At 40.8% G+C, this 27,051-nt stretch overlaps 1 protein-coding gene across 1 annotated transcript in view; it reads right to left on the bottom strand.

The window, feature by feature from the left end:
- Positions 1-27,051, bottom strand: part of AATF (apoptosis antagonizing transcription factor) — a 122,480-nt gene that overhangs the window by 26,851 nt on the left and 68,578 nt on the right. The window contains exons 10-11 of the mRNA XM_030185632.1: positions 23,910-23,990; positions 19,786-19,857 (exon numbers count right to left, since the gene is read on the bottom strand). Coding sequence (XP_030041492.1) covers positions 19,786-19,857; positions 23,910-23,990 — 153 coding nt within the window. The remainder of the gene's footprint in view (positions 1-19,785; positions 19,858-23,909; positions 23,991-27,051) is intronic.

The following is a 27,051-nucleotide window of genomic DNA, read 5'->3' on the forward strand; positions in this document are numbered from 1 at the left end:
TAACTTTAGTACATGTTCCTACATTATATTTAAAAAAAAAAAAACAAGTCATGCCATAAGCATTTCTTCTCCATGCATTTGTATGAATGTGCTCTAAAGTATTTTAGTGTACATTTTTCCAAGCTAAAACCCCTATAAAATACTCGAGACAAATTAGCGCATAAATAAGCATGCTAAAACCCAAATAAAGGGCCCTGTTTACTATGCCACGCTGTAGGCGTGCTACCGTTTTTAGCGCGTGTTAAAAATTAGAGTGCTCTAATGCTAGAGACATCGATAGGAATATATAGGTGTCTCTAGCTTTAGTGAGTTAAATTTTAGCACGTGATAAAAACGATAGCGTGCCTCAATAAACAGGGCCCAAAGTGCGTTAAGGTTCGTGTGCTTTACATCAGGCTTCTGTGGGAAAAGGCTGGCAGTGAGCAAGAATACCCATAAATGATGCAGACAATCTCAGTCATACACTATAAGTGAAACTACAACCTCCAATAAGGATTGAGAGTCAATATAATTAAATTTTTTATCTTCTCATCATGTTATTAATGCAGAAAAAAAAAACCTTCATATAAAGGTCTCTAAAGTGGTTCCTTTGGTTGATCTTAAAAACTCCCAAGCATTTTTTATGATGTGATGACAAAAGTATTACATTTATAATATTTAAACAATCTTTTTGTAACGTAATCTATGCAAATTAGTTTCAAATTTGTAAAAATCACAAAAGAATGAACTGTGAGCTGGCTAGGTACTGATATTATTTCAAACCTAGTCAGCTTATGGCTCATTCTTTGGTGGTTTTTACAAATTTGAAACAGATTTGCATAGATCAAAAGTTACAAAAATGTCACTTCTGGCATCACATCATAAAAAATGCTTGGGAATTTTTAAGACCTACGAAACAAACAAACCACTTTAGAGACAAAATGTTAGTTATATGAAAGTATTTTTGACTTGCAATTTGAGGTCCTTCTTCTCCCTTAAGAACGTGATGGGAAGATCAAAATTCAATTATATTGACTCTCAGTCCTTACTGGAGGTTACAGGTAGCATCAAGTGTCTATATTCCCTGTTACAAGAATTATTTTCACTTGCAAATCATCAAAAGTAGGGAAGATAAGAACATATCTTCTGACTTTTAATGGAGTTAGGGATTTTGTTTGGGGAGAGGCAGGGCATTGTTATTTATATATGTTCCTATTTTATGGCGAGGCCTCAATAATCACATCATGTTTTTAAGCAACAGAGTAGGTCTGGCCAGTATCTGCCATTCTGAAATAATAAAAATGGATTATGCCCCTAGTGCAGATACCAGCAATAGTTAATGACCATAAGATGCTTCACTGTATATGTGAATCAACTTTTAACTGATAGAAGAGACAGTGGGCAGAGGCAATAGTCTTCTGCAGCAGCTCAAGAGTAGATTCTGTGTCAACAGTTGGAAAATGCTGTAGCCCATTTTTCTAAAAGTGAAAATTTTCTGCCATTTCATACGTACCTAGTTAATGTTAGCATTAATCTGGGGAGCATGAAGGAGACAGGGGTGTATTTTCGAAGCACTTAGACTTACAATGTTCCATAGGTTAATATGTAACTTTGTAAGTCTAAGTGCTCTGAAAATGAGCTCCATAGTGAAAGAGGAAGGGACCTGGGGGATGAGGAGAAAGAGGGCTTGCCCAAGGAAGAAAATGGAAACCAAGTGTCAGAGGGGCCTAGCATGGAGGATGTATGGGAGGATTTGGGCACAAGGGGGACAATCAGGATGGGGAATGAAATGAAAAGATGTAAAGGAACAGGGAATTTGTGAAGAACCTCTCTTTACATCCCACAGCCCCATGGATCCCCTCACTCTCTCTCCCAACCCCATCCAATCATTTTGCTCATACCATGCAACAAATTGGATACATTCTCTCGCTCTCTTCCTCTTCCCTCTGAATGAACCACAGATCCCTCCTCCCCCTCATGCTTATGTCCTGGTTTAGCTGCAGGATGATAGTAGCAAGTCATTTTAGGCCATGTCCTCCCTCTCTGTTACTTGGGGCTGATGTTCATGTTTGAACTGTGCAGGAATCTAGTGTGGTGCAGATCTAAATGCATCATTAGTCTCATGCAGATAGAGGATGCAGCCTGAGGAACCCCATTGCTGTGTCCTCATTAAATGGGAATGGCATGCAGGAGGACTGCTTTTGCTGCTGCCACTGCCTATAATCCAGTCTGTATTACCTGCTACACATCTACTGAGAATGGGGAATTCTGTGGGAAGGGCTGCATTTTTCAACCCTTCCCATGGGTGCAGATCACAGGAAACCATTGACCCTAATTATAGTGTTTATTACTGTCCTGTGTTCAGCCTGGGCAGACAGATTAATAGATCTGGCAAGGGTTCAGGTCAGTACAGGTCTTTTATGCTGCATCAGAGGCTGGGGAGCCCATCATTTATTTATTTGCATAAAACCTAATAAAATCGCTGTAGCCTAAACAGGCATAAAGCAGTTTACAAAACAATTAACATAATACAAATAATAAAAACAGGGTTAAAAAAAGAGGAAATTAATTACGTCATGAGGTAGAAGGGAAAGTCAGAGTGAATAGATAAGTCTTCAGGGCTCGTTTAAAGTCTGGAGAGAGGGTTGATTGTGGATATTTCAGGGAAGTGGTGTCATGTGTAGTTGTTAAGCGGAGTTGTATAAGAGAGGGAAGGGTAAGAAGGTTGTGGTCAGCTGATTGAAGAAAGCACAGAAGTCTGTAGGGGATAAGAAGATTAAAGAGCTAAGGTGCAGAGAAAAGCTTTACCCTGAAAACAAGTGTAAGGAGTTTGAATTGTATATGTGCAGATAAAGGAAGCCAATGTTCAGCAGTAAGAGGAGGGGTGACAAGGTCAAATCTATGTGAATTGTAAAGAAGTCTGACAGCTGTTCATTGGACTAACTGTAAACACTTAACGGAATTTAGAGGAAGACCAGTATAGAGAGAGTTACAGTAATCCAAATGAGAAATGTCTAGTGCGAAAATCAGAGGCAACAGATTTAGGACTCATAACTGCAGGGTTCCAGAAGGAACCCTACTGCATGGCTGCCAGCTGAGGATTCAGTGCACTAGTTGAACTAAAGAAAGATGAGAGGGGACAAGAGCGTGACGGAATAAAGAAAAAGGTGGTTCTGGGATCATGGGGGAATCTGGAAAGAGTAGTGACTCTCTCACATCTGACCCAACATCTTTCTTGATTCTGCCCCCCACTCTCACCCTAATTCAATCTGGTAATTGCATTCCCTTCTGCTATACAAATGACATTCAGATTTTTTAGACCCACTACCAAGCCTCCTGACCTCTCTGAACTTAACCAGTGTCTTTGATAGGGTCTCCTCCTGGTTATGCAACCACCACTTGTTCGTTAATATTAACAAAATGTGAGGCTATTCACTTCCCAATCTTCATCCTATCCCCACTTCCCTTTACACCACAGGTTCATCTCTTCCCTTCAAAGACTCCATCAAGATTCTTGGAGTGATTTTTGATCACTGGCTCACCCTCAAACCACAGACTGACGTTCTCCGCTCGTCTTTTCCCCTACACTGTGTTCACTCAAGTCAGATCTCTTTTCCCTTACTCGGCCATTCATTCACTTCTACTCAGTCTAGTGATTCCTCATTTGGATTACTGCAACTCTTTGGCTTGCACCTATATTCTCTGAAAAAAAATCAGCGTGTTCAGTCCGTCTTCTTCATAACTCAGCCTTTTAATCATATCACATCACTTCTTCAGGCTGAACTCTAGTTACCCGTTGCCTCTTGCATCAACTACAAAATTCTTATTCTCACCTTCAAGGGCTGCTATCCTTCAGCACCGGCTTACAGTAACTGTTTGCTTATTCCGTATGACCCTCCAAGAACCCTCCAATTCCACTAACTTTGGCCAGCTCGCCCTCCCCCCACTTTCCCTTATCCACTCCTCTGCGCTCAGCTAGGCTGGTCCCAAACTTTGGAGTATACTCCCACCACAATTCCACACGGAACCCTAAGTTCAAATCTGTCTCCTCCAGTCATCATCATCTTTTCTTTCCTTTCTGTTATCATACTGGTTGTTGTAATCAACATAAAAGCCAATATTGGCCTTTGAGGTGTATCAAAATCGATTAAAAAAAATTCCTCTCCCATCCTCGCCCCCCTCCACCCCAGGTGTGAATGTACAGTCATCCGCCTACCTCCTCTTTCACACACTTTGAGACCCCCTTTCATATCCATCCATCTTCCAAGCTCCTTTTTCCCACCCCCCTCAGTCTTCTTTAATCTTCCGATCCCCCTCCAGTGCTCTTGCAGGATGGAGAACAGTGGCAATATACTGGGCTTCTGTTGCTATTACCTCTCTACTCAGGGCCCGACTGCTTCTCTAAAGCATATTTTACAACCACATATAGAAAACTTCAACTGGGCTTTGGGTGACAGAGGATGACATGCCCAAACACTGCTACTTCTTTCTCTCCTCTATCCTGCTGTTCAAGATTAGCATGAGAGGGGGGAAGTAGGGGGGGGGGGAAGCCAGCCACCAAAAGAATGGTGAGGGCTGACCTAAGTGGCTCCTGAGGCAACAGAAGATAAAGTAACTTGCTCAATATTACAAAATGTGTCAGAAAAGTGGGATAAGAACCATGGTTTCCCTGGTTCTCAGCCTATTGCAGTCACTCTCCACTATGTTTTTGTGTGTGTGGTGGGGGGGGGGGGGGGGGAACAAACATACAACATATATGATGCATTAGCACCACAATAGCTGTCCAGTAAGAACAGCTATGCAAGCACAATGATGGACAGTGGGTCCTTTTACTGCAAACAATGACACCTAATGGACATTAAAAATAAAGCAGTATTGGAAAAGGCGCTGAAGGAAGCTGCATCCTCACCTTCATGCAAGGGCATTCTTACTGTTAATTGCCCTGTATATGGGAGAGGCAAACACAAACAATGGGAAAACAAAGAAGGGCAAATGGGGGAGAAACAATTCAGTGCTTTCCATAAGATTCCCTTTACTACAACACCGCCAGCAACAGCAGACAATAGCTGTGCCCACTGCAGTGGAACAGCACAGCCCCTTTGTGATAAGCTCGGAAACCCAGGAATGAGAGGAGTGAAGAATAAAAGCGAAGGTGTGTGCTCCCAGGGCACACAAAAGAACAAGACTAGCAATTTCTCTTTTTAAAGGCATTACGATTCACAACAGATCGCTGGAAGAGTTTCACCTTTCCCTTGTGCTCTGGATAACAAACAACAAAGGGAGGGTGGTGGTGGTGGGGGAACAGGTGACGGCAGCACACAGTTCATGGTTTGAGAACAAACAGAGCAAGGGAAATAAATTATTGCATTACACTGAAAAATAAGTGGTGCTGCATGTGACTTTTTTCTCTCTCTTTTTTTTTTTACTTCATGTAAGATATCATTTGGAGCTTGTTGCAGAAACAGAATGTAAAGTGAAGCTGACTAATGCAACTTGACATTTTCTGTACCATAGAATATGCCAATTCTTTGTGATCCGTTTTAGCTTTTAATCTACAATACTACTGCAGTTAAACAGCTTTGCATAATCATCTCTGAAATTATTTACCTAAAATGAATACAAATCCAGCTCTGCAACACTAATACTCTTTATGATTCCCCGTGGATACAGGACAAGCTGCACCAAGGGGCAGACTTCAAGCTGGCCCAGTAGCTGGCTTATGTTAAGTGCTTAAACCAGATCTTCAGCATCCTTTTACTTGTAAGCAGTGGCACTGAATATCTGGATATTGCCGTCACTGCGCTGGCACTATCCATTCAGAAGGCCTAAATTAAATGTACAAGTTATCATCGCCACATCTATCACTGCTATCCAGACATTTTTCAGCCCCTCTTCAGTTTGCCCACCCTGTACCCTCTCTTATATATGTACAGATTTTCAACCCAATACTATCCATATAGGAGGATAGGATCTGAAAATCCAAAGACAGTTATACATTCATCAGTTGCTGGACATATAACTGGTTTTGAAAATTCAGGCCATACATGTTTTTTATAATCCAAGCAAAATACTACTGGAATATGTCAAAATACAAATATTCAAATTGTGAGCTAAAGCACATTAAGGAGGTGGCCTGTGATTTAACCAACATCGTAAAAAAATACTCTTGTGCTTCACAAGGTGGTATAATGTAATCACTGGTCAAAAAAGCCACCAATGCACTAGTGCAAAAACTCACTGAAGTGATTTAGTCACCTGACATTCTCGTATAACAGACTCAACATAAACACTGATTCCCCCCCCCCCACCCCCCCCAAGAGTGATTAAATCCAAGGTCTTTCTTTTTTTTACATCTCTTCAGCTCCCAATTTGAACATTTGTATTTTGATATTCTCCAGCCGTATTCTGTTTTTTTTTTTTTGTTGAGTTTAAGTTAGGTCTGCTGGCTCCTCTTTTACATACCTATATTTTTATAACATTTTAAAGAAGACCTCAAGACAGCAGTGGCTTCTCCCAGACGTAAATCCCTCCTCTGTTCACAGCCAAAAGATTCCCCTGCTGTGCTGTTCCAGTGCTCTAGATCCCACTTACAAGGCAGGCACACTCCCATTTCTTTTCCCCTTCTGGCTATGTCTTGTCTTTACACTTCAGTGCACTGAGGTATATAAATGCAAAGAAAAATCCAAAGCAAAATATACACACAAAACTATTCTAACCCTGCCCTGTTGTGCTGATATACACAGTAGTCACATTGCTGTCACTGAGATACAAGGGTCAGTTTTCAATGAGGCACCTAACGAAGCATGAATAAAATGAATCTGATCTTCATACAGAAAGCACTTGCGCGGCTTGCATCCAAGATGGAGTTAAGCTGATAAAAACACATGTGCACCTTAAGGTTTTGCAAATAAAGTACACATGCAGTCTTTGCCTTTGACCAAGTTACATCCTACAAATTGGAAAAGTAAGGGTGGTGGATGCCTGGAATACCAGAGGTTATGAAGACAACAACAGTGACAGAATTCATGAATGTATGGGATAAACACAGAGGATCACAATATAGAAAAAGCATGAAATCCAATTAAAGCTAAACTTAAACGGTCTCATAGTTGGAGTGAGCTTTGAAAGCAGCTTCAGAGGTTGGGAAGACAGACTAATGCTGGACAGATTTCTATGGTCTGGGTCCCGTAAATGGCAAAGACAGATCAGGATCAAAGCTGGGGTGGGCTTCGATGGCAAATCCAGTAGTTGGGAAGTAGGACTGGTGCCAGGCAGACTTCCATAGTCTGTGCCCCAAAATTGGCAAGGAGAGACAGAGATTAAGTATACCAGTATTTAATAATAATGAAGCGGATCCTGTATAGAATGCAAGAAACAAATCTGAAGAAAAAACGAAATGTCTCACATGTTGACGACTGTGGGAACTCTTATTCTTAAGAGAGTTCTTGCAAGCTCAGCATTAATTGCTCTTTAAAACTGCCTTGAAAGTTTGAAGGATTTCAAAAGTTGGAACACAAATTGCACTATGTACCTTGATCACGTTAGAGGGCTGATGATAAAATGGAGCCTTATCAGCTTACTATATTAAACAAAGATAAGAATATTAAAGCTCATCTGTTACATTAAAAAAATTTTTTTAAGTCAAATGTAATAAATATTAGATTGAATATTTGGCTTAAGTTGAAATTGAGACAGTGTTATATATTTATTAATTAAGGGTCTCCTGAATGCTTAAAAGTTTTTATTTTTGTCAAGCTTTCGATATTCCAGATGAAGGTGATATGAGATTTTACTGATAAAGCTGCAACCAGGAAAAATGCTGGTCTTTCATATGTGGACGTTGTTAAATGGGAGAGTGATGGTTTTTATGATAGTGTTTAGGCCTTTCCTGTTTTATTATTTAGAATTTTTTCTCTGATACAATATTATTTGTTAACTGCCATGATCTGAGCAAGCTTGGTGGTATATAAAATACATATCTCAGATACAACTCTGGCTACCTTGTTAGGCAGACTGGAAGGATTATGCAAGTCTATCTGCTGACATTTACTATGTTACACAGGTACTTTTAGATGGTTGAAAATCTACTTGGGCAGATTCAGCCAGTCTATGCACGTGGACAGTAATTGTGTAACAGTACACCTATGTGAAATACAAACAGATGCCATTTTATAAAGGCTCACGATAACAGGCAAACCTCAAATTTTTCATCCATGTAAACAAAACACAGTCTTTGTTAGACTCAGATGATCATGTTTTACAAAATAAATCTTGGTTCAAATTCACTCCATATTCACCGGACTTCAGCGGTACCACTCCTGCAGCTCACAATCTCATCACTGCCTAAGCTTTATGCGCATCATCACTGGTCTATTATTTGTTGAAAAATTTCTAAGAGCTTATCCAATATTTTATTAACTTCAAATTTATAAAGGCAACACAGGCACCTATGTGTCTCAATAAAACAGATTCCCAGAACCATCCCTTTTCTGAATGTACAAAATGCTTTACAGACAGTAAAAGCTTTTTAAGCCTTATTTTTATCCACACAGATCTCAACAGAAACTTTGAAAATTTATCTTAAAGGCACTTTGTCACACACTGATATTATGAAAAGTAAAGACTTGAGTGTATTCTTTTGCCCTGACTCATCAGGATGAAAGACCCACACCTCTTTTCCGTTCAGTGGTGGTGGGGGTGCCATCTTTAATGATGATGTATGGGTGTCCTTTCTCAACACACTGCTGGAAGTGGAGAGGGAAGACGTCTAACACGATACTCCTGGCATGAGTATCAACAAGCAAATTATAAACCATGTCAACCTGAGTTAATGAAAAGCAGTAATCCTCTTTAATGAGAGATCAAATCAGTGCCATGAGTTATGTTCATTCCAGAATCTGATAAGACAGTAAGTCTCTAATAAAAGAGCAATGAGAGCCCTTAACAATGCTGTTAAAAGGTAGTGCCACTTAAAATATTGCTCTTTTCAAACGATTAGATCAATGTTGAATATTCGCCTGGTCTTCTACCTGTCAAGGTAACCTCCCTACACACTCGGGTTATAATGGGTTTGTGGGCTCCACAAATACCTGTATCTTACAAAAAAGAAAAGAAAAAAGCTTTAAGCTTAACATCTGAAGCAAGTACAGAGGAAAAAATGGAGAAATTAGGTCTTACTTGATCATTTTCTTTCCATAGTCCTTCCCACTATTCCAGAACCTGTGGGATAGTTGAGTCCATCAACCAGCAGGTGGAGAGAGAGAACTGAAAACGGAGCTGAGACATCTCTCTAGGCATCCAGTCCAGCTCCTCAGTATTTACATAGACAAACAGTAAGGAGAAACTCAGAATAAACACAACAACTCTTAAACAACTCGCTAATCTAATACTAACCAGACGAGCAAATGTGTGTGGACCTCTCTTATTTTTCTGGACAACTTGTAGTAACAAGAGATATGCAGAAAGAACCATGCAAGGTGACAGTCGTTATTTGACCCATTATTTTACACTGATTAACCATCTCAGAAATCTTGGGCGGGCCTTTGGATTAAAGGACTAATGGAAAGAAAGTTATCAGGTATAACTTATTTCTCCTTCAATTACGTATCTTTCCACTATCCAGAACATATAGGATGTTTAAAAGCAATCACTAGAATGGCTAGAATCCTGGTACCACCACTGAGGACTGATGCCTCAAAACTGGCTTCAAAGCACACCACAACGTCCATCCTGTATTGCTTAGCAAAGGTATGAAGCACTGACCACGTCGCCGCCTTGCAAATATCCACAGTAAGGTAGGCTCCACCCAAGATGTCACTGTACACCTCATAGAATGAGCCCCGCAAGGCCTAAGGAGCCTGCTTCCCCACAAGCAGATAAACTGATGTGAGTCTCCTTCAGCCATCTAGCAATTGTGGGCTTGGAAGTCATGAAGCCAAGCCTCTGTTTACCAAAAAGCACAAACAGTCTGTCCAATTTGGAAAACTCGTTACTTCAATGAGAACACCACATACACCAAGAAGCTTCAAGGAAGAATACTGAGCCTCCTCGTCCTCTACGCGAGGACGAAAGATCCACAGACTGGTTGAGATGAAATGCAATACCATTTTCAGAAAAACTGTGTAGGGAGACCCCCACCTCTGGAAAATCAGAGAAATGGATCCAGATGACAGCCTGAAGCTCTGAAACCCTATAACACAACAACCAACAAGAACGCTGTCTTTAGTGTAAGATCTTTCAAGGGGGCCTTCTGGAGTGGCTCAAAAGAAGGCCTCTGAAGAGCCTAAAGGACTAAATTAAGGTTCCATTCTGGACACGGTGTATAAAAGGGAGGCCGCAAGCAGCCCACGCCCTGCAAGAATTGAACAATATCTGGGTGAGCTGCAAGAGATGTCTTCTGTAGTCGGCTCCTGAAACAGGCCAAAGCCGCAATCTTTTAGAGAACCCAGCGCCAATCCTTTACTGAAGATCTGCCTGGAGAAATGCTAGGATATGCTCGATCTGAGCAAAGAAGGGAGAAAGTCCACGCTCAGAACATCAGCCCTCAAATGTTCTCCACACCTTTGCATACGACATGGATGTAGAATGTTTGAGCTTGAAGCAAGGTAGCAATGATTGAATCAGAATAACCTTTTTATCTCAACCAAGCCCTTTCAATGGCCAAGCCATAAGACCAAAGGGGCATGGATCCTCCATGAGCACCAGACCTTGCTTCAGTAGGCTGTGTAATTTATCTTGTGGGTTCTTAGTTGATCCTGTAAAGTACCTCTTAATTAGTTTGTTTTTAATCAATAAAAGTTTTGTTTGTAGACAGTTCAAGCCTGAGTCCTCCCTCATGGGTCCATTTTCCACTAAAAAGGTCAAGACATCCAAAAAGTAACCATGGTTTACAGAGGAACTATCCATCCTAAAAAGGGAAATTTGACACCTTGAAAAGCAATGGAGAAAGAACAAAGATACTACTGATAAAATCTAAATGGAAGTCAGCCTTCTGACGCTACAAAAAGGTAGCAGACTCAAAACGCCAGTACTCTAGCAGCCGAATAGGTCAAGATGATCTTGACAACAAAAAACCTCTCTCCTTAGTTAAAAAACTAACTTCTACTAATGATGATGAACATTCACAGAAAATATGTCTCACAACCCAAGACCTAGCTGATCATTTCGCCAATAAGATCATCCAAATTAGGTCCGAACTAAAACTACTCCAACAGAGAAAAATAGTCCAATCCATATTTCAGCCTTAATCGCTGGAGATCCTACAATCCAAGGACTCTAAACTGACCAAAACTGGGAATCTTTTCAACCACTAACGAGGGTGTAAGATCAATGCTGTTGAAATGCTACAGAGCTAACTGCTCCCTGGATCAATGCCCAAAATAGTTACTCAAATCCATCCCTATGGAAGCTCAATGGTCTCAATGAACTGTTAAATACTGGCCCTCTTCCTCCTGATATGGGCAAAATTGTTTTCCACTGCTGAAGGAATCAGGGCTAGATGCAACTTCGCCTGCAAACTACCGTCCAATGGCAAGCATAACCCCTTTTTTTTTTTTACTAAAGTACTAGAATCTTACATTAGTACAGAACTCTTTATATCTGGGAAAACTTTTCTATTTTATGCTGGCTTCAGATCGTCACATAGTACGGAAACATTGTTGCTAGTTCTAAGTACATATGTCAAACCACACCTATGCAAAGACGACCAAGTAATTCTTCACCAATTCAATATAATCAGAAGCATTCAATTTGGTAGATCACATATTGCAACTCGAATGTCTGGATCAGATAGGAATAACAGGGACTGTGCTCAAATAGTTCTATGAGTTTCTTTTAAATTGAAGCTATTCTGTCAAGCAAAACAACCAACTTTCCAACTACTGATCTCTTAACTGCAGGGTCCCGCAGGGATCTCCCCTCTCACCTACCCTGTTCAATCTCTTTATGTCATCCCTTGCTTCAATACACTTGGGTATTAATGAACTACTATCAAACACAGATGACATCCTGCTTCTCTTACCAGTGACAGCATCAAAGTCCCAATTCAGTCAGTAGAGAAAGGAATGACTGCTGTCAGCACCTGGGCCCTGACCAATAAGCTGAAACTGAATGCACAAAAAAACAAGGTCCTATGATTCTGAAATCAGGGAGTTGAGGTCCCATCATCAATATCTTTGTCCAATGGTCAAAGCTTTACAGATGAGTCTGAAACCACAGTACTAGGGGTCTTGCTCGATTCTTCACTCACCTTCTCATCCTATATTAATCAAATATGGAAAAAACAAACAAACCACTATTCAAAATGAGCCAGCTACATCTAGTCAGATCATTCTTTAATCAAAAAGTTTTCACACTACTAGTCAAAATGTTAGTCCTACCTCACTTGGATTACTGTAACAGTCTATTTCTTAGAATCAAGTGTCGATATCAGAAAAAAATGCAAATCATACAGAATACAGCTGATAGACTAATATAGAGATTAAACAGCTATACCAATGTTTTAAACTCATCTGAACAAGCTGCACTGGCTCCCTATAGCAGAAAGACTTGGGTTCAGAGCTACTTGTTTAGTTTTTCAAATCCTACAGGGTTTCACTTCTGAACTGCTAAGACTGCTTTGCTATGTCTGGTCCAGTCTAACAGACTGAAAGAACTGATGCTAGCATCACCATTTCAAAAGTCAACTCGATATCAGAAGATTTACAGCTCTCTATTCCCCGTACTTGGGAGTTAAAATAAGGAACACACTACCTATTGCCATCAGAACACAAGTCAGCTACCTTTGCTTCAGGAAGAGGATAAAAATCTTTCTCTTACCAAAGTCTTTTTCATAATAATCCATTATGTCTTCTACCTCCTAGTACCACCCACTATCCTTCTTATATTTTTGATCTCATACATTACATCAATAATATCTACTTTTCCCATACCTCACACTAACACTGTCTGCTTTTGTCTCATCTAGATTGTAAACCGCACTGAACCCTAGAAAGGGGATATTAGTGGTATACAAGAATTGATTTTAATTTGAATCTATGAGCCAGCTAAATCCTGAAATGCTTTATAAGACTTAACACAGCCTCTACAGTGGTCCCAGCTATGGTTAGGTCAAGAAGTGGTGTCTCCAAGTCAAGGATCAACCCTGGGATCTGCTGTATACTTTATGGTTTATTATATGTGATATACCACCTATATAAACAAGATGTACATTTTCAAACAAGAATATGAAAGTCAACAAGCCTGCAGAACCATTTTCATTAAGAAAGAATGGAGGCGCAAATAATCGGGGGAATAAACAGAGGAACACAATTTTCTAGACATTTTTTTAATAAGCTCATGAATAAAGCAATACAGAGGAGCATCATCAACTCAAATAATCAGGGCCAAAGGAGAAGTGCTTCAGCGAAGGGTAAGACCTGGCTGGGGATAAATTAACTTCACTATATTGTACTGACAACAAAGATGATGTCAAGTTTATCAGCAGTACTAAGCTGAATTTAAAGGTAGGGGAGGGGGAAGTGCAGGTCTGATAACTGGAGAGTAGGGGGAGAGTTTGCTAGGACAGAGAGTATACAACTGCTCATAAGGATATATTTCCGACCTGTTACTCTGATGACATCATAAAGTACTTTGATTTGCTAGTGCAGTTTAAGTCACCACCAGAATCCTCTTTGATGGAATCACAAGTACAGGACACAAGAGGATTGAGCCATAAAGGGAAAGGGAAATGGGACTTGATATACCGCCTCTGAGGTTTTTGTAACTACAATCAAAGCGGTTTACATATATTCAGGTACTTATTTTGTATCGGGGGGGGGGGGGGGGGGGGGGCAATGGAGGGTTAAGTGACTTGCCCAGAGTCACAAGGAGCTGCAGTGGGAACAGAACTCAGTTCCCCAGGATCAAAGTCCACTGCACTAACCACTAGGCTACTCCTCCTACTCCTAAATAGCAGATGGGTAGTTTTTGTTTAGTCAGACAGCAGAAGCTTTGCACCATTCCTTGCAATGCTCCATGGAGGTTTCTGCCAGTTATTATTTACTCCTCTCACTATGATCCAAGTGTTACTTTCTGTACTAGCTCTATACAACTTACACTTTATAATTTAAAGAAGCCCCATAATGGGCAGTAGCAAAGGTCACAGAAGCCTCTGGGACAGCCTCAGGACATTTTCATAAGCTGGCAGATTTCTGCCTGTGGAGAAGTGGCAAAGCTTTGCTTCACAATACAAACGCCAGACAAAGCTGTACCCATAAAACTAAGCATCAGAGTCAATGCTTCTGCAGGGACTGGCCAGCATGAGGGTGATGAATGGGAAACCCGCCAACTGCAGAACAGACACATGTATACAAAACATCCCCTTCCAGCAGCTGTGGGGCAAGTGACCCAAGGGTGCTTCCTACCCCACAGGCTGCAACAGTAGTGTTATCACTGTCAGGAAGCTGCATCAGAGAACAGGAGCTAACTGCTAAGGGCAGGAAACCTCAGGCAATACTGACAGCAATCTAAAGTGAGCACTGCATGCAAAACAGGGACAGGTGGAGAAACTTGAAAACTCTGAAGAGCGTTCATGGAGTGGTGGGCTAAGAGTTGCTACCTCTTGATCCCATAGCCTCTGACAGGTAACACTGTGGTATTTTAACTGGAAACCAACAGCAAGCACATAAGCTAAGGAGGTAATTTTATAACTGGGTGCCTAAAGTTTTGCACCACTTGTGCACAGAATACCTGCAAGCTCACAGGTAAGTGTACACTTACATGATGAGTGGCAGGAAAACAGCGCACGTAAGTGGATAGAATGTAAATGCAAAAAAGGGACATTACGCGCCACTTATAGAATACACATTTTTTCTGCATTTAGGCGGTTGCATTTACATCACAACTATGGCTGGTTTAACCCTTTAGTGTCCAATGTTCCCATCAATCTGTTCCCATATGGCTTATTACAGGAACATTGGACACTAAAGGGTTAACTGCAGTTGCCGAAATTTTAGGCGCCCCCCCAATACTGGATTATGCTAGTATTCTACAATGGCATCTGATCGTCCCGGAGACAATATGGAATAGGCTCTCATTGCACAGCATTGACCACCTGCAAGTAGATGCGCACTTACAGAATTACTTCCATTATATTGCTCCCACAAAAACTACAATTTCACTAGCATAAGGACATAAGATGTTCCATGCTGAAGTTCATCAACCCCAGCATCCTGTCTGACAGCAGAAAATCCATGCTACTAGGAAGTACCTGGTAGGTGCCAAAGAACAGATTCATTTTATTATTCCTTCCCTGGGATGAGTGGTGGCACTCCCAAGGTCTAACTGTATTCAAAATCTACAACTTGATGTTTTGATTTTACATGCTGAATCTGCCAACTTTAATTCTCCATGTTAGAAATAGATTTCTTTATTCCAGCAGACACATGGATTCTGTCCTTCATGATCCTCTGTGGATCTGCATTTCTGAACAACTGGCAACAAGGTCTTAGAGCTTGAGCTACCACCAATATTTCCAGATGATTAATTGCTTCCCTGCACCTTGCTGAGATTCTTCAACATTCTGCTGCTCATTGCAGATGGACATAAAGTGATTTTATTTGTGTGACTGTCATATTATTTCCACAGTATCAGGGGTATAGCTGGTAAATAGTTACAATTATAACATGGCTGAAATTTACAAATAATTTAGAGATGGGGCAAATTATATTCCATGCAAGATCATGTACACTGCAAGCTTTGCACAGCTGTGACAGAAACCAGCTTATAGAATGAAGTAGGGGATCCAAGATGGCTGCAGCACAGAGGTTGCTCAGAGTGAAATCTCAATCCAGATCATTCTATTGGCTTGTTTAAACTAACCCATAGTGAAAAGGAAAGGGAGAACCCAGTGTAACCTGCAGAGCCAGGTGCTTCTCAAGTGACAGGCCCTACTGATTCTTTTGTCATCCATTTGGATTCTGCTTAGAAGCTCTACAGATGTCCATAGAGATCCCCGCAAAGGAAAGATTGCATATGGTATCTCCAAGATATAATCTTAAGCCTGGTGTCACAGATTCCATCGATGGAACCTGGGCTCCAGGTGGGTCGCGCAGTATCCATAAGTGTGGCATGGGCAAATAAAGTTAGTACAGCTATGCCAGCAGAGGCAAGAAATGTCCTCCAGCTGTAAGCTGGCTGGCAGACACTTTGCAACAGGGAAGCCAAAGCCACTTGGTGAGAGGGATTGAATGACTCATTCAGTACAGGATGTTATGAGCCCAGTCCGGCTGGAGGAGAGTTTTTCAAAACTGCTAGTATAGCAGGAGCAAAAGGCAATTAAATAGGTTTTAAACCCGTGTTTATAAAACTTAAGTTTGGAGGGGATCTGGAAAGGTATTGCTGATTTGGAGAAGTTCTTGTCTGCTCAGAATGGCCAATTCTGCAGCAGTTTCAAGAGTTTTCTCAGAGAACCAAGATTTTGGAAGCTGGAGATTGGAAAAAAAAAAAAGATTGGAAATTGTTGAAATTAAGGTGGGGAAAATTCTACAAAATGAATAGTAATGAGACAAGATAATTTGAGTAAGACTGACTAATTAAATTTAACATTTAGGGTCCCTTTTACTAAGGGTAGTGCACAGGATAACAGCACTATTGCTGGCCGCACCCAGGTGCCTGGCGGTAGTACTGTGTTCAACGCACGCCATTTCCCACACCCAGAAAACACTATTACAATTGCAAAAGAGTGTAAATATATCAAAAATCCTAAATATCACTCTTTTATTCACTAAATAGTTGGACTTAGGACTTTGACCTAAACTAAATTCTTATAAATAAATGTAAAATAGCCTCAACAGCCCAGGGAACCTCACATTAGGACTCCACTGAAGTGGCCAACATCATAGGCTCCTACCACCTTCCGAAAAAACTCACAGAAGTAAAAAAAACTCCCAAACAATGCACACTTACGGGAGAAAAAGATTCTGTGAACAAAAAACGGAAAGCGGAGTGTCTTACAATATCGAACAATGATCAAAGTCTCCACACCCTTCTACAGTGAATATTGATGGATCTGAAAAACTACATTATCCATTACTGAACTTTCTTGAAAAATAGTGAACTGAAGAGTATCAAAGGCATCAACCGCAATACGAATACTATACCAATCACTTGTCACATAGCAATGACTGAAAAGCTCAAAAAGTCAATAACTTAGCTTAGATTGTTGTTTTGTAGCTCCTTTAAAGTCATGCATAATCCAAATTCACAAATCGTGATAGTAGTTTCTCGAGGGGATGCCTTGGTCTTAACAGTCACACTTGCAAGAAGTTCTTGAGACCAGTATTAATTTCTCATACTGATCCTTCAAGTGGGTCTGAGCTTACAATCTAGCACATTCGCGTTATCTTTTAGGTTTTTTTTAATCATCCTCACTCGCAATGTTATTCAAACTTTCTCAACAGCAAGGGACCCCACTGTTTCGCAACCTTCCTCAGGAAAAATCCTGAAAACAAAAAATGTTTTTTCTTTTCTCTTTAATCCAAAAGAGAAAAGAAAAAACATATTTAGGATTTTTTTCCACACCCAGAAAAGAAATTTTAATTTTCTAGCTGGGGGAGAGCATGCCCAGTGGTAATGGGCAGCACATGGCCATTGCCATGCACCACCCGAATGCCGTTTGAACCCTTACTACCTACTAAATAGGAGGTGGTAAGGGCTCAAGCAGTAAAGGCCGAGCCCCAATGTGTGTGTATGTGTGTTTTTTAAAAATTATTATTAGCGCGCCACTATTTACTGCCTCCATGAAAACAAGGGCTGTGGTGAAGTGGCCAGAACGCGTGGAAAATCCACATGCTAAAACTACCGCCGGCCACTTTTTAACATGGCTCAGTAAAAGGGCCCTTTAAATCACTGAAAATGATATCCTCCTTATTTGAATGCTAGATTGAAAGGATGTGTTCCAAAGAGAATTTTAAGATCGACTCAGGACCTGTAAGAAATTCCTACTATAACTGAAGGGTGAAAGGCTTAGACCAAGAATATTTTCAGCAACGGCAGCTACATGGTGGAATAGTTTACCCAAGAAAATTATCTCCAGCCTAATGTTAAACAATTTAAGAAGCTCGAGAAAACACGGCTTTTCACGGTATAATGTACTTTAAAACGAAGTTTTGTGGATTGTCAATCTTTTAGAATGTGTTCTAGGTTTTTGAGTGACTTTCGTTATGTGTTTGTATTTACATTTTATGAATGTAATTTTATGTAAACCGATTTGAATAAAGCAGCATATAAGAATTTTAGTATAGATAATGATAAAAGAAAGGAAGAATGTACAAGGAAGACGTTGCATTTTATTAATATTCATAAGTTGACATTCACACCTCTTTTGGATTAACTCAAAAAGGTATTTCATTTGAGATACTAAAAAAAATACAAAAATAAAAATAGAAAGCAGCTTCTCCTATATCTATGGCTTATTACTTCCCTCCCTATAAGGTGGAGGAAGCTGGGGGTGAGGTAGGAGAGGAGAGAAAAGGAAAGTATTGAGGTTTCTAAGCTATCCTTCAAGTCTTTAAACCCATATGAAGCTCCGAATATGACAGAAGCAGCAGATGTATATTTTGCAACTTTAATTGTAGATTTTGTATTGAATCTGGATAAGGACTGGTTTCTCAAATTGTTTTTGTAAGCGAGATTCATTCTTTTTTTAAATAAAATATATATTTTCCTGCTGCAAAGGCAAATCAGTTTTTGGGATGAGGCCAAGGGTTTTGCAGTTTGATACTCAGTTCTGGCTCAGTTTTCCCTTGTAAACTTGTTAGGCATTTGAGTGTTAGATGTCATTTTTATGAGCCTCAGAAACTGACATTTTTGAGCAATAAGGTAATTACTAATGCTCCCTCTGCCTTTTATCATCCCATCCCCTTGTATTTGCTGTAATCTATTTAATGCAGTTAAGAGCAAGACAGCATCATATTGCATATTTTTCCTTTATTTTGTGTTTCTTAAATTAGATCCTGTTTTGATACAGGACGGTTCAGCATAGATTTAGTTTTTTTAATTTTCTGCATTTTCTTTTGGTATTTCTTTTATATGGGTTTTTTTATAACAAGATCATATTTCTTGTAAAATATTTGAAAAAACTATAAAAATAAGAGAAAGAAATTTACAACTCATTTTCTAAGTAGAAATACCCTATTTTCTAAAATGGTATGAATCAGATTATCACTGTGGTGATCCTGCCTATCCCACTGCCATGTAAGAATACCATACTGGGTCAGATCAGAAGGTCCATCATCTCCTGTATCCTGTTTTCAACAGTGGCCAACCTAGGTCACAAGTACGTAGTAGAAGCTCAAAAAGCAGCAATATTCCATGCCACTTACTCGCAGGGATAAGCAGTGGTTTTCCCCAAATCTACCTCAACGGTTTGTGGATGTTTCTGCCAGGAATTTGTTCAAACCTTTTTTTAAAGCCTAACACCACTACTTTTACTATGTTCTCTGGCAACCGATACCAGGGTTTAATTACATGTCCCATAAACATAATTCATATGACGTACAACCCCTAACATCTCTCTCCCTCCCCCCCCCCCCCCCCCCCATCTCCTAAATCCAATGTCAGACTTACAGACATCCCTGTCATGGTGCTCTAGTAATTACAGACATGAAAGTTCATTGCAGGGGCAGGTGTGGCTGAGACTCTAGCGCCAAAGCCAGTGATAAATGGTTAAACTGATAAGGAGAAATGGAAAGCATGGCAGGCTGAAGAACAGGTCAATATCACACTGTCAGAAGGCCGATGGATAAACACAATAGATCTATTGCTCACCTGGCATCATTGTTCATCGTGCTGTGGTCAATTGGTGCCATGAAGCTCACCAGTTTACTATGAACATGGTATCTGAACAACACAGAAAATAAACAGAACATAAACACCAAACTATTATTACTGCTGCATAGTGCAGCCTGGTGCTGCTTATGCATGCGGTTATGCTTAATAAAAAAAACAATGAAACATCAAATCGAGGTAACAAGGCCTAAAGCAGCAGACACTAGATTTTCAGGATATCCACACTGAACAGGCAAGACAAGAACTGCAGAAGATGGAAGCTGTAGATACAAAATTTCATATACATGTTCATTATGGATATCATGAAAAGCAAAGTTACTCATATGTAGCAGGTGCTCTCTGAGGACAGCAGGCCAAATATTCTCACAGCTGGGTGACATCATCAGACGGGGCCTGGTGTGGATGCTGACTAGATAGATCAATGTAGAATTTTCTAGCAGCATCCTCCTGTGCATGGTTAGGTTTCTTGGGCTTCCCCCAATTCTCAGCATCGTGGTCATTAGATGCCGGGTCTGATGCTGATCGGTCCTGAGGCCTACTTTCAGCACCTGATGTTGACAGAGGTGGAAACCTCCTCAATGCCGGTGCACTCCCAGTAGTAGTCGAAGTCTTAGCAGCCACTAAGGTCTATGCTTCCGGTGTCGATGTAGATGGATCAGCCTTCAAGAAGCCAAAAAGTCTCGCCTGCTGCCCCTGTGTCCTCAACTGCATTTGCAAACACAAGAGTGAGGCTCACGGTCAAGGCCAAAGCACCCAATGCACCAAGAGTGCGGGTCAGTCACAGAAATCACCAGATTACACTAGGTGCACCTTCTGAAGCCACTGGGGGTCTTCTTCAACATCGAGAAAAGTATCGCTGCCAAATTAAACTCCTCAACTGTGAGCTGTGAAAAGGGGCAGCATTCAAACCGAGGTCAATGCTCTGGTCTAAACAGGCCTAGTAACTTGCGTAAAATGGTAACAGAATAAAAGAAAGAAGGAATAATAAACACAAAAGGGACAAAAATATCAGCACGGGAAGCCGTGAGAGTTAGAGAAAAAAGATGCATCGAGAGAACATGACGACACATCCTCCCTGCTCCGCAGAAAAATGAAGATTGAGGGACCAACGCATGCACAGTGGGACGCTGCTAGAAAATTCTGCATTAATCTTGCTAGTCAACATCCGCATTGGGCTCCATCAGATGACGTGACTCAGGTGTGAGAATACAATTGGCCTGCTTGTCCTCAGAGAAGCCTGACAGGCTACTGGCTCCTCTAGGATTGGGCTTGAGACAATTGCTCTGAAAGGCAAGGCATATTTTTCTCATGTTCATCAAAGTTCACTTCTATGTTAAGTGATCATTTTTGTTTGCTCACCTCTCTACTGCCTTTCTCTATCAAAATTAACAGAATCTAATACAAATCTATAAAACAAGATTGTCCCGGCAAACCCTAACATTAAGTAATGAGGATGAGAAGAATGTCAGAGCTGCTGGGGTTATTGCATCAGGTGTTCACTAAGCAAGTTATACATTTCAACAGCTACCAAAAGGCTAAGACACTATCAAACTGGGGACATCAACTCTGCAAAACTGCAGTCACATCAACTCCCAAAAAACTTCAATGTATTTGGCCTACAGCAGATTTTTAGTACAAGGTACAAAAAATACCCAAGCTCCACTGAGGGGTGCTACTCAAAAAAACATTGCACAAAAAAAAAAAAAAAAAAAGATGCAGCCTAGTCTATCTAAATCCACATGCCTGGATTCTTTACTTGCCCCAGACCATGGATTGATTTCTAAAAATCATGAAGTTGGAAGTTAACATTCCTTTTTATTTTCAAGCATCAAAAAATCACATTTAAGAAGATCTCAAGTCTTGCATTAAAAAAACAAAAATCTAAGAATGCATTATAAATCTAACAAATGTGCAACGTTTGTAAGGGAAATTTTTTTGTGTGCAGAAAGTTGCAAGATTCTTCGACTAGCTGCAGGTACAAAGGCTCCATGAGGTTAATATGATCATTAATGAAAGCAGAAATCACTCTGCTTCCCCTGGAATGGGACCCAGATGCCACTGAATAGGCTGTCCCTCAACTCTACCCTTACCCCCCACGCAAACGTGAACCACATTTCCCCAAAGCTTTATAACTGACTAATCATGTGATGTTAACAGATGCAATTCTGACAGAAAAGAATACTGATAGTCAATAAGTAAGCTTTTGGGGATAACAAAGTACATGGGAAGTATGACAGTTTTTATGCACAAAGGCTACTGCTTTAGATAGTGGAGGGTCTAAACTCTACAATATCCACTTCCCTAGAAGAATCAAAGAAGACTGGAAGAAACAGAGCAGCTCCAGAACCTTACAAAACAGGAGTATTTCTCCAATAAAACATATGCATAAAGGACCCCTTTTACCAAGCTGCGGCAAAAGGGGGGCCTGCGCTGGCATTTGCATATGTTTTTGATGTGTGCCGAGGTCTCCTTTTACTGTAGTAGCTAAAAGGGTAGGTCTTTCTTTTTTTAAAAAAAATGGCCATGCGGCAAGTGAAGCACTTGCCGCACAGCTATTTCAGCGGAAGCCCTTACTACCACCCACTGAGGTGGCGGTAAGGGCTCCCGCACTAACTGATTACTGCTGGGAACGCACCACCGCTACAAAAATAAATATATTTTTGTGAAGCCGGATAGGATGGCACACTGGGGGTGGGAAGTACCGTCAGGCTGCTGCAGTAGCCCTGTGGTACTTCCTTTTTAGCGAGCAGTAACTCCGTATTGGGCTTACCGCCGCTTTGTAAAAGGGACCCAAAACGCAGTAGCAAAACAGAAAACACTCAATATCCCATCTTCACAAGTGCTTATCTAGACTGGGAAGGGTTTTATTCCAATATGCCAAGCATTCGCCTAGCTTATTAAATAATCAATTACAATGATACTAGTTTTATAGTAATGTAATGTCTCTCTCCTCTAGACAGACCAATGCACTTTACAAGTTAAATTTTCATGCAACTGCCTTAGGGGTCTATTTTCCTGGACTCCCGGTGGGGGGGGGGGGGGGGGGGGGGGGGGAGAGCAAGAACAAACTTTTTTTTTCTCCTCCAGCTGGTTAAATAGAAGCATGAGACAATGGAGCAACTTTCCTCATGACACAAAAGATCAAAAGGATGGAAAAAATAGGGAAAAGGGAGAAAAATGAAGAGCAACAAAAAAAATGTGAAAGGCAGGAAAATAAAAAACAAAAACAAAAAATGAAGATATAACGAAAATTAAAAAACAAAAAAAGGGGGACGACACAAGTAAGATAAAAAATGGTTATATATTTATTGAGGTGATATGACTCGACACAGCTGTGTTTCGGCCCAACCGGCCTGCGTCAGGAGTCTGTTGCACCATATATGTATTCTCTGACAATATAAGTTCTTATAGAATATTCAATAAGGTTTAATTCAATGAACACTCTGCCTTTAAAAAGGCTGTGTGCGTGATGTAGCGATAATCGTTATAGAGAATACTAGTTCGAAAATTGTAACTCTATCTCGTTGAACAAAGTACCAAAGCTACTGGCGAGATAGAGTTACAATTTTCGAACTAGTATTCTGTGTCGAGTCATATCACCTCAATAAATATATAACCATTTTTTATCTTACTTGTGTCGTCCCCCTTTTTTTGTTTTTTAATTTTCGTTATATCTTCATTTTTTGTTTTTGTTTTTTATTTTCCTGCCTTTCACATTTTTTTTGTTGCTCTTCATTTTTCTCCCTTTTCCCTATTTTTTCCATCCTTTTGATCTTTTGTGTCATCTTCGCTGTTTTGGATTATTGCTGTTTTTTTGCGAAGACAGGTTTCTTCTGTATTTTTCACGCAACTTTCCTCATGCCATGCACAGAAATTTAAGGTAGAATGGTAACTGAATTTCCACTCCAGGATCTTTCCTGCAACTGCCAAATGACCACAGAACCATTATTAGCAGTGGTAATGAGGTTACCACCACCCATCATGTTTTTGGGAGATGGCCATATGCAACAGAGGAACACCAGGAATCAAAAAAACTTGGACTACTTATGTTTAAACCCCCCCCCCCAAAAAAAAACAAACATCTAGAACATACACACACTTACCGCACTTTCCTTCCTTTGCTTGCTTTTGTGTCAACTTTCTTCTTCAATTTGCTCCGTAACTTCTGGATTGCCAGCCACTGTCTGGAAACCCAAAACCACATTCACATATAGTAAGCCCAAAAAAAACTCAACTGCATAGCTTAACAAAAGGTTTTGCTGGTGCTCAAGATTGCTGGATCCTACTCACGCAAAGGTGCAAAGGCCTGGGAAGGTTTTGATCATTTAGAATGGTTGGGGAGGTTCAAGTAAAAACCATAGATCAGATTAATAGTCAATGTATTAAAGGTTTTATCTCCTTTTGTATCTATGGGAAAAATGCTTAGAATATGGGGCTCCATGTGAGGTAACTAGAGGATTTGAATCTCAGGTACTCTCGACTTAGGGCCCAATGCTCAAAGCTAACATCAGAACTAAAAAGGAGTCACTGTAGGGTTAGCATGCACATTATTGTGCACCAAATGCTCTAATGGTTTCAGCGTGGATGCTGAAATCATTAGCATAGAATGCATTTAAATAAATTTAAATGTGGTCATTTGTTAAACTGCACAAATCCCCCCCCCCCCCAAAGTGTTTTTCAGACACGTTTAGCATTGGAAACCTAACAACAGGTCCACAATACTGTTGGGTGGACGTCTAGTAGCACCCCAACCCCAACTTGCTTCCAAATCCGGGCACAGTCATCTTTAAAATGGTGGTGCCTGGAATCAGGAGCAAGTGGGCATCACTCCTGCCTCTTTTGAGATAAGGGGATTTTGGAGCCTTGGGAAGGGTCAGGGTCTAGGTGTCACTAGACATCAGGGATTGTTTGGAGGGGGGGGGGGAGGAAGGGAGAGGCTGTGAGTGGGGGCCTGGAGGTCAACTAGACCAGAAGGACTTTGTTAATGTTAGGGGGGAAAAGGGGGGGGGGTTGGGTATGTGGAGCTGGGGTGGGAATCTTTGAGCATCGGCCCCTCAGTGGGGGTCAGCTGTAGCCAGGAGTGAGTTTTCGTGAACAGGTTAGATTTTTAACATCCCTGATTTTGTCTTACTAATCCATATTTACCTGGCACCATTATTTTCCACCCAAACCTTGCTTAAATTCATTTTCATTTTTACTACAAACTTCTTCAAAGAAATTCTCAAAGCAGTTTATAGAAAAACGAGCATAAAATACAATATCATCCATCATTTCAGTGGAGGAGTGGCCTAGTGGTTAGGGTGGTGGACTTTGGTCCTGGGGAACTGAGGAACTGAGTGTGATTCCCGGCACAGGCAGCTCCTTGTGACTCTGGGCAAGTCACTTAACCCTCCATTGCCTGCCGCACTGAGCCTGCCATGAGTGGGAAAGCACGGGGTACAAATGTAACAAAAATAAAATAAAAAATATATAATACAGAACAGATCAAAAATTAAAGCACCATCACCTCACAGAATTGCTAACACACCTGCCCTAGCAAAAAAAAAAACCTGAGTCTGGTACTCAAAAGCTCTTATGCAGCGTTTCAACAGGTTGTGCTCTGCAGTACAGTGGTAGGAGCTGTACTGGTCCTGGGGAGAGCCACAAAGTACTCCTGGTCTCTTCAAAAGCTTATGTTAGAAAGGCAAGCACCCAGCTATTTAATGTGGCAAAACTTACAGTTTATAGTTTGTTTGGTCTGCTGCTGAAGTCTGAAAGTACAGATACTGAAGAGAAAAGCTTACCATTTGGAAAATTTATATACAACATCCCCTTCAAAATTTTTTTTGTGCAAAGTAGCACTAGAAATAACGCTGCTTTTTCTTTATCTAGTTGTGTTTCTCCAATTTAGGTTTCAACACTTTTTATTGACAAGGCAAAATAAACATTTGTACAAAGACAAGAAACATACAGAATACATCTGTCGTCAAATTTTTACCTTTGTTAACCCCCCCTTTTCCCCCTCCTCACCCCTCATATTATTGGTATATACCAATTCTCGGAAGAGGGGTAGTGATATTATCTACACACGATCCTCAACCAGAAACACGTACAAAACCACGCACCAAGGAGCGCGCCCATATAAGAGAGATCCAACTCCCTCTCTCTCCTCCCCCACCCTCTGCCCCATCCCAACCCCAGAACAAAACTGTGGTGCACGCGAGTAGGCACCTACAATGATTGAAAGCAGACTCCTCAATAAATTCCTCCTCCCTTTCCCCAAACCCCATAAATCCTATATAAAGGTACCTTCTATATCTTCCAATTCCCAGGGATCAAAGAGAATTAACTACCAGACTTCTGCCACGGGTACGTAAAGATTGTATATATTGTCCCCAAATGTCAAGAAATTGCTTCTGTCTCCTGGGAGATCCCCGCACCCCCGACGTTCAAAAAGCATACACTCATGTAATTTATTCCTCCAATGCCAGAAGTCCGGGGTAGAGTCGCCAACCCATTGACTCAAAATGAGCCTCTTGCCAATCAGGCCTTATGAATCAGTTGCTTAGCCGGCCCACTCTGCAATGCAAAGATCTCATATTTGTCTAATAGAATTCCAGCAGGAGAGCTCAAAACTCTGGAGCCCAGTAGAAACATCAGATAGCGAAGAATGGCGGCCCAAAAATTCTGCACCTGAAAACATTCCCATAAGCATTGGAAAAAGGAACCCGGAACCCTCCCACACAAAGGAGTGTCCACCTCTCCCACCTTGTTGTTTCTCCAATTTAAAAACAATGATTATCTCACATCAGAGACACATCTAAGAAAATCCAATTATTGCAATCTTAATATAATCTTAATTACAATGAACTAGTTTATTGGAAAGCCAGATAAAAAGCAGAGTGCAAGCACTAGAGAAGGGAGGAGGTTTCTACTGCAAGTCCCAACACAGCTGAACCAATGGCTATTATTTTATTTAAAGCAGTACTCACTCACGGGGATAGTGAGACTACTCAGCGGCAGCATGCTGATGTGTTTAATTCCAGAGCCAAGCTCCTGCTCCCTCAGGGAGGTATAGACTGGGAGCAATACCCAGGAAGCATTTATAGCCCCATTCAGGGCAGGAAACCACAGCCATCACACAACTGCGACACCTAATGGCCAAGCTCAGAGCACTGGTATAGCAGACAGGAGAGAGGTATGCAACCCAGTCTAACTCTGTGACTACCTTTGTTCATCACTGTAAAATGGCATTGTGTGTGTACA

Source organism: Microcaecilia unicolor, chromosome 13 (assembly GCF_901765095.1).
Source record: "Microcaecilia unicolor chromosome 13, aMicUni1.1, whole genome shotgun sequence".
Classification (NCBI taxonomy): Eukaryota; Metazoa; Chordata; class Amphibia; order Gymnophiona; family Siphonopidae; genus Microcaecilia; species Microcaecilia unicolor.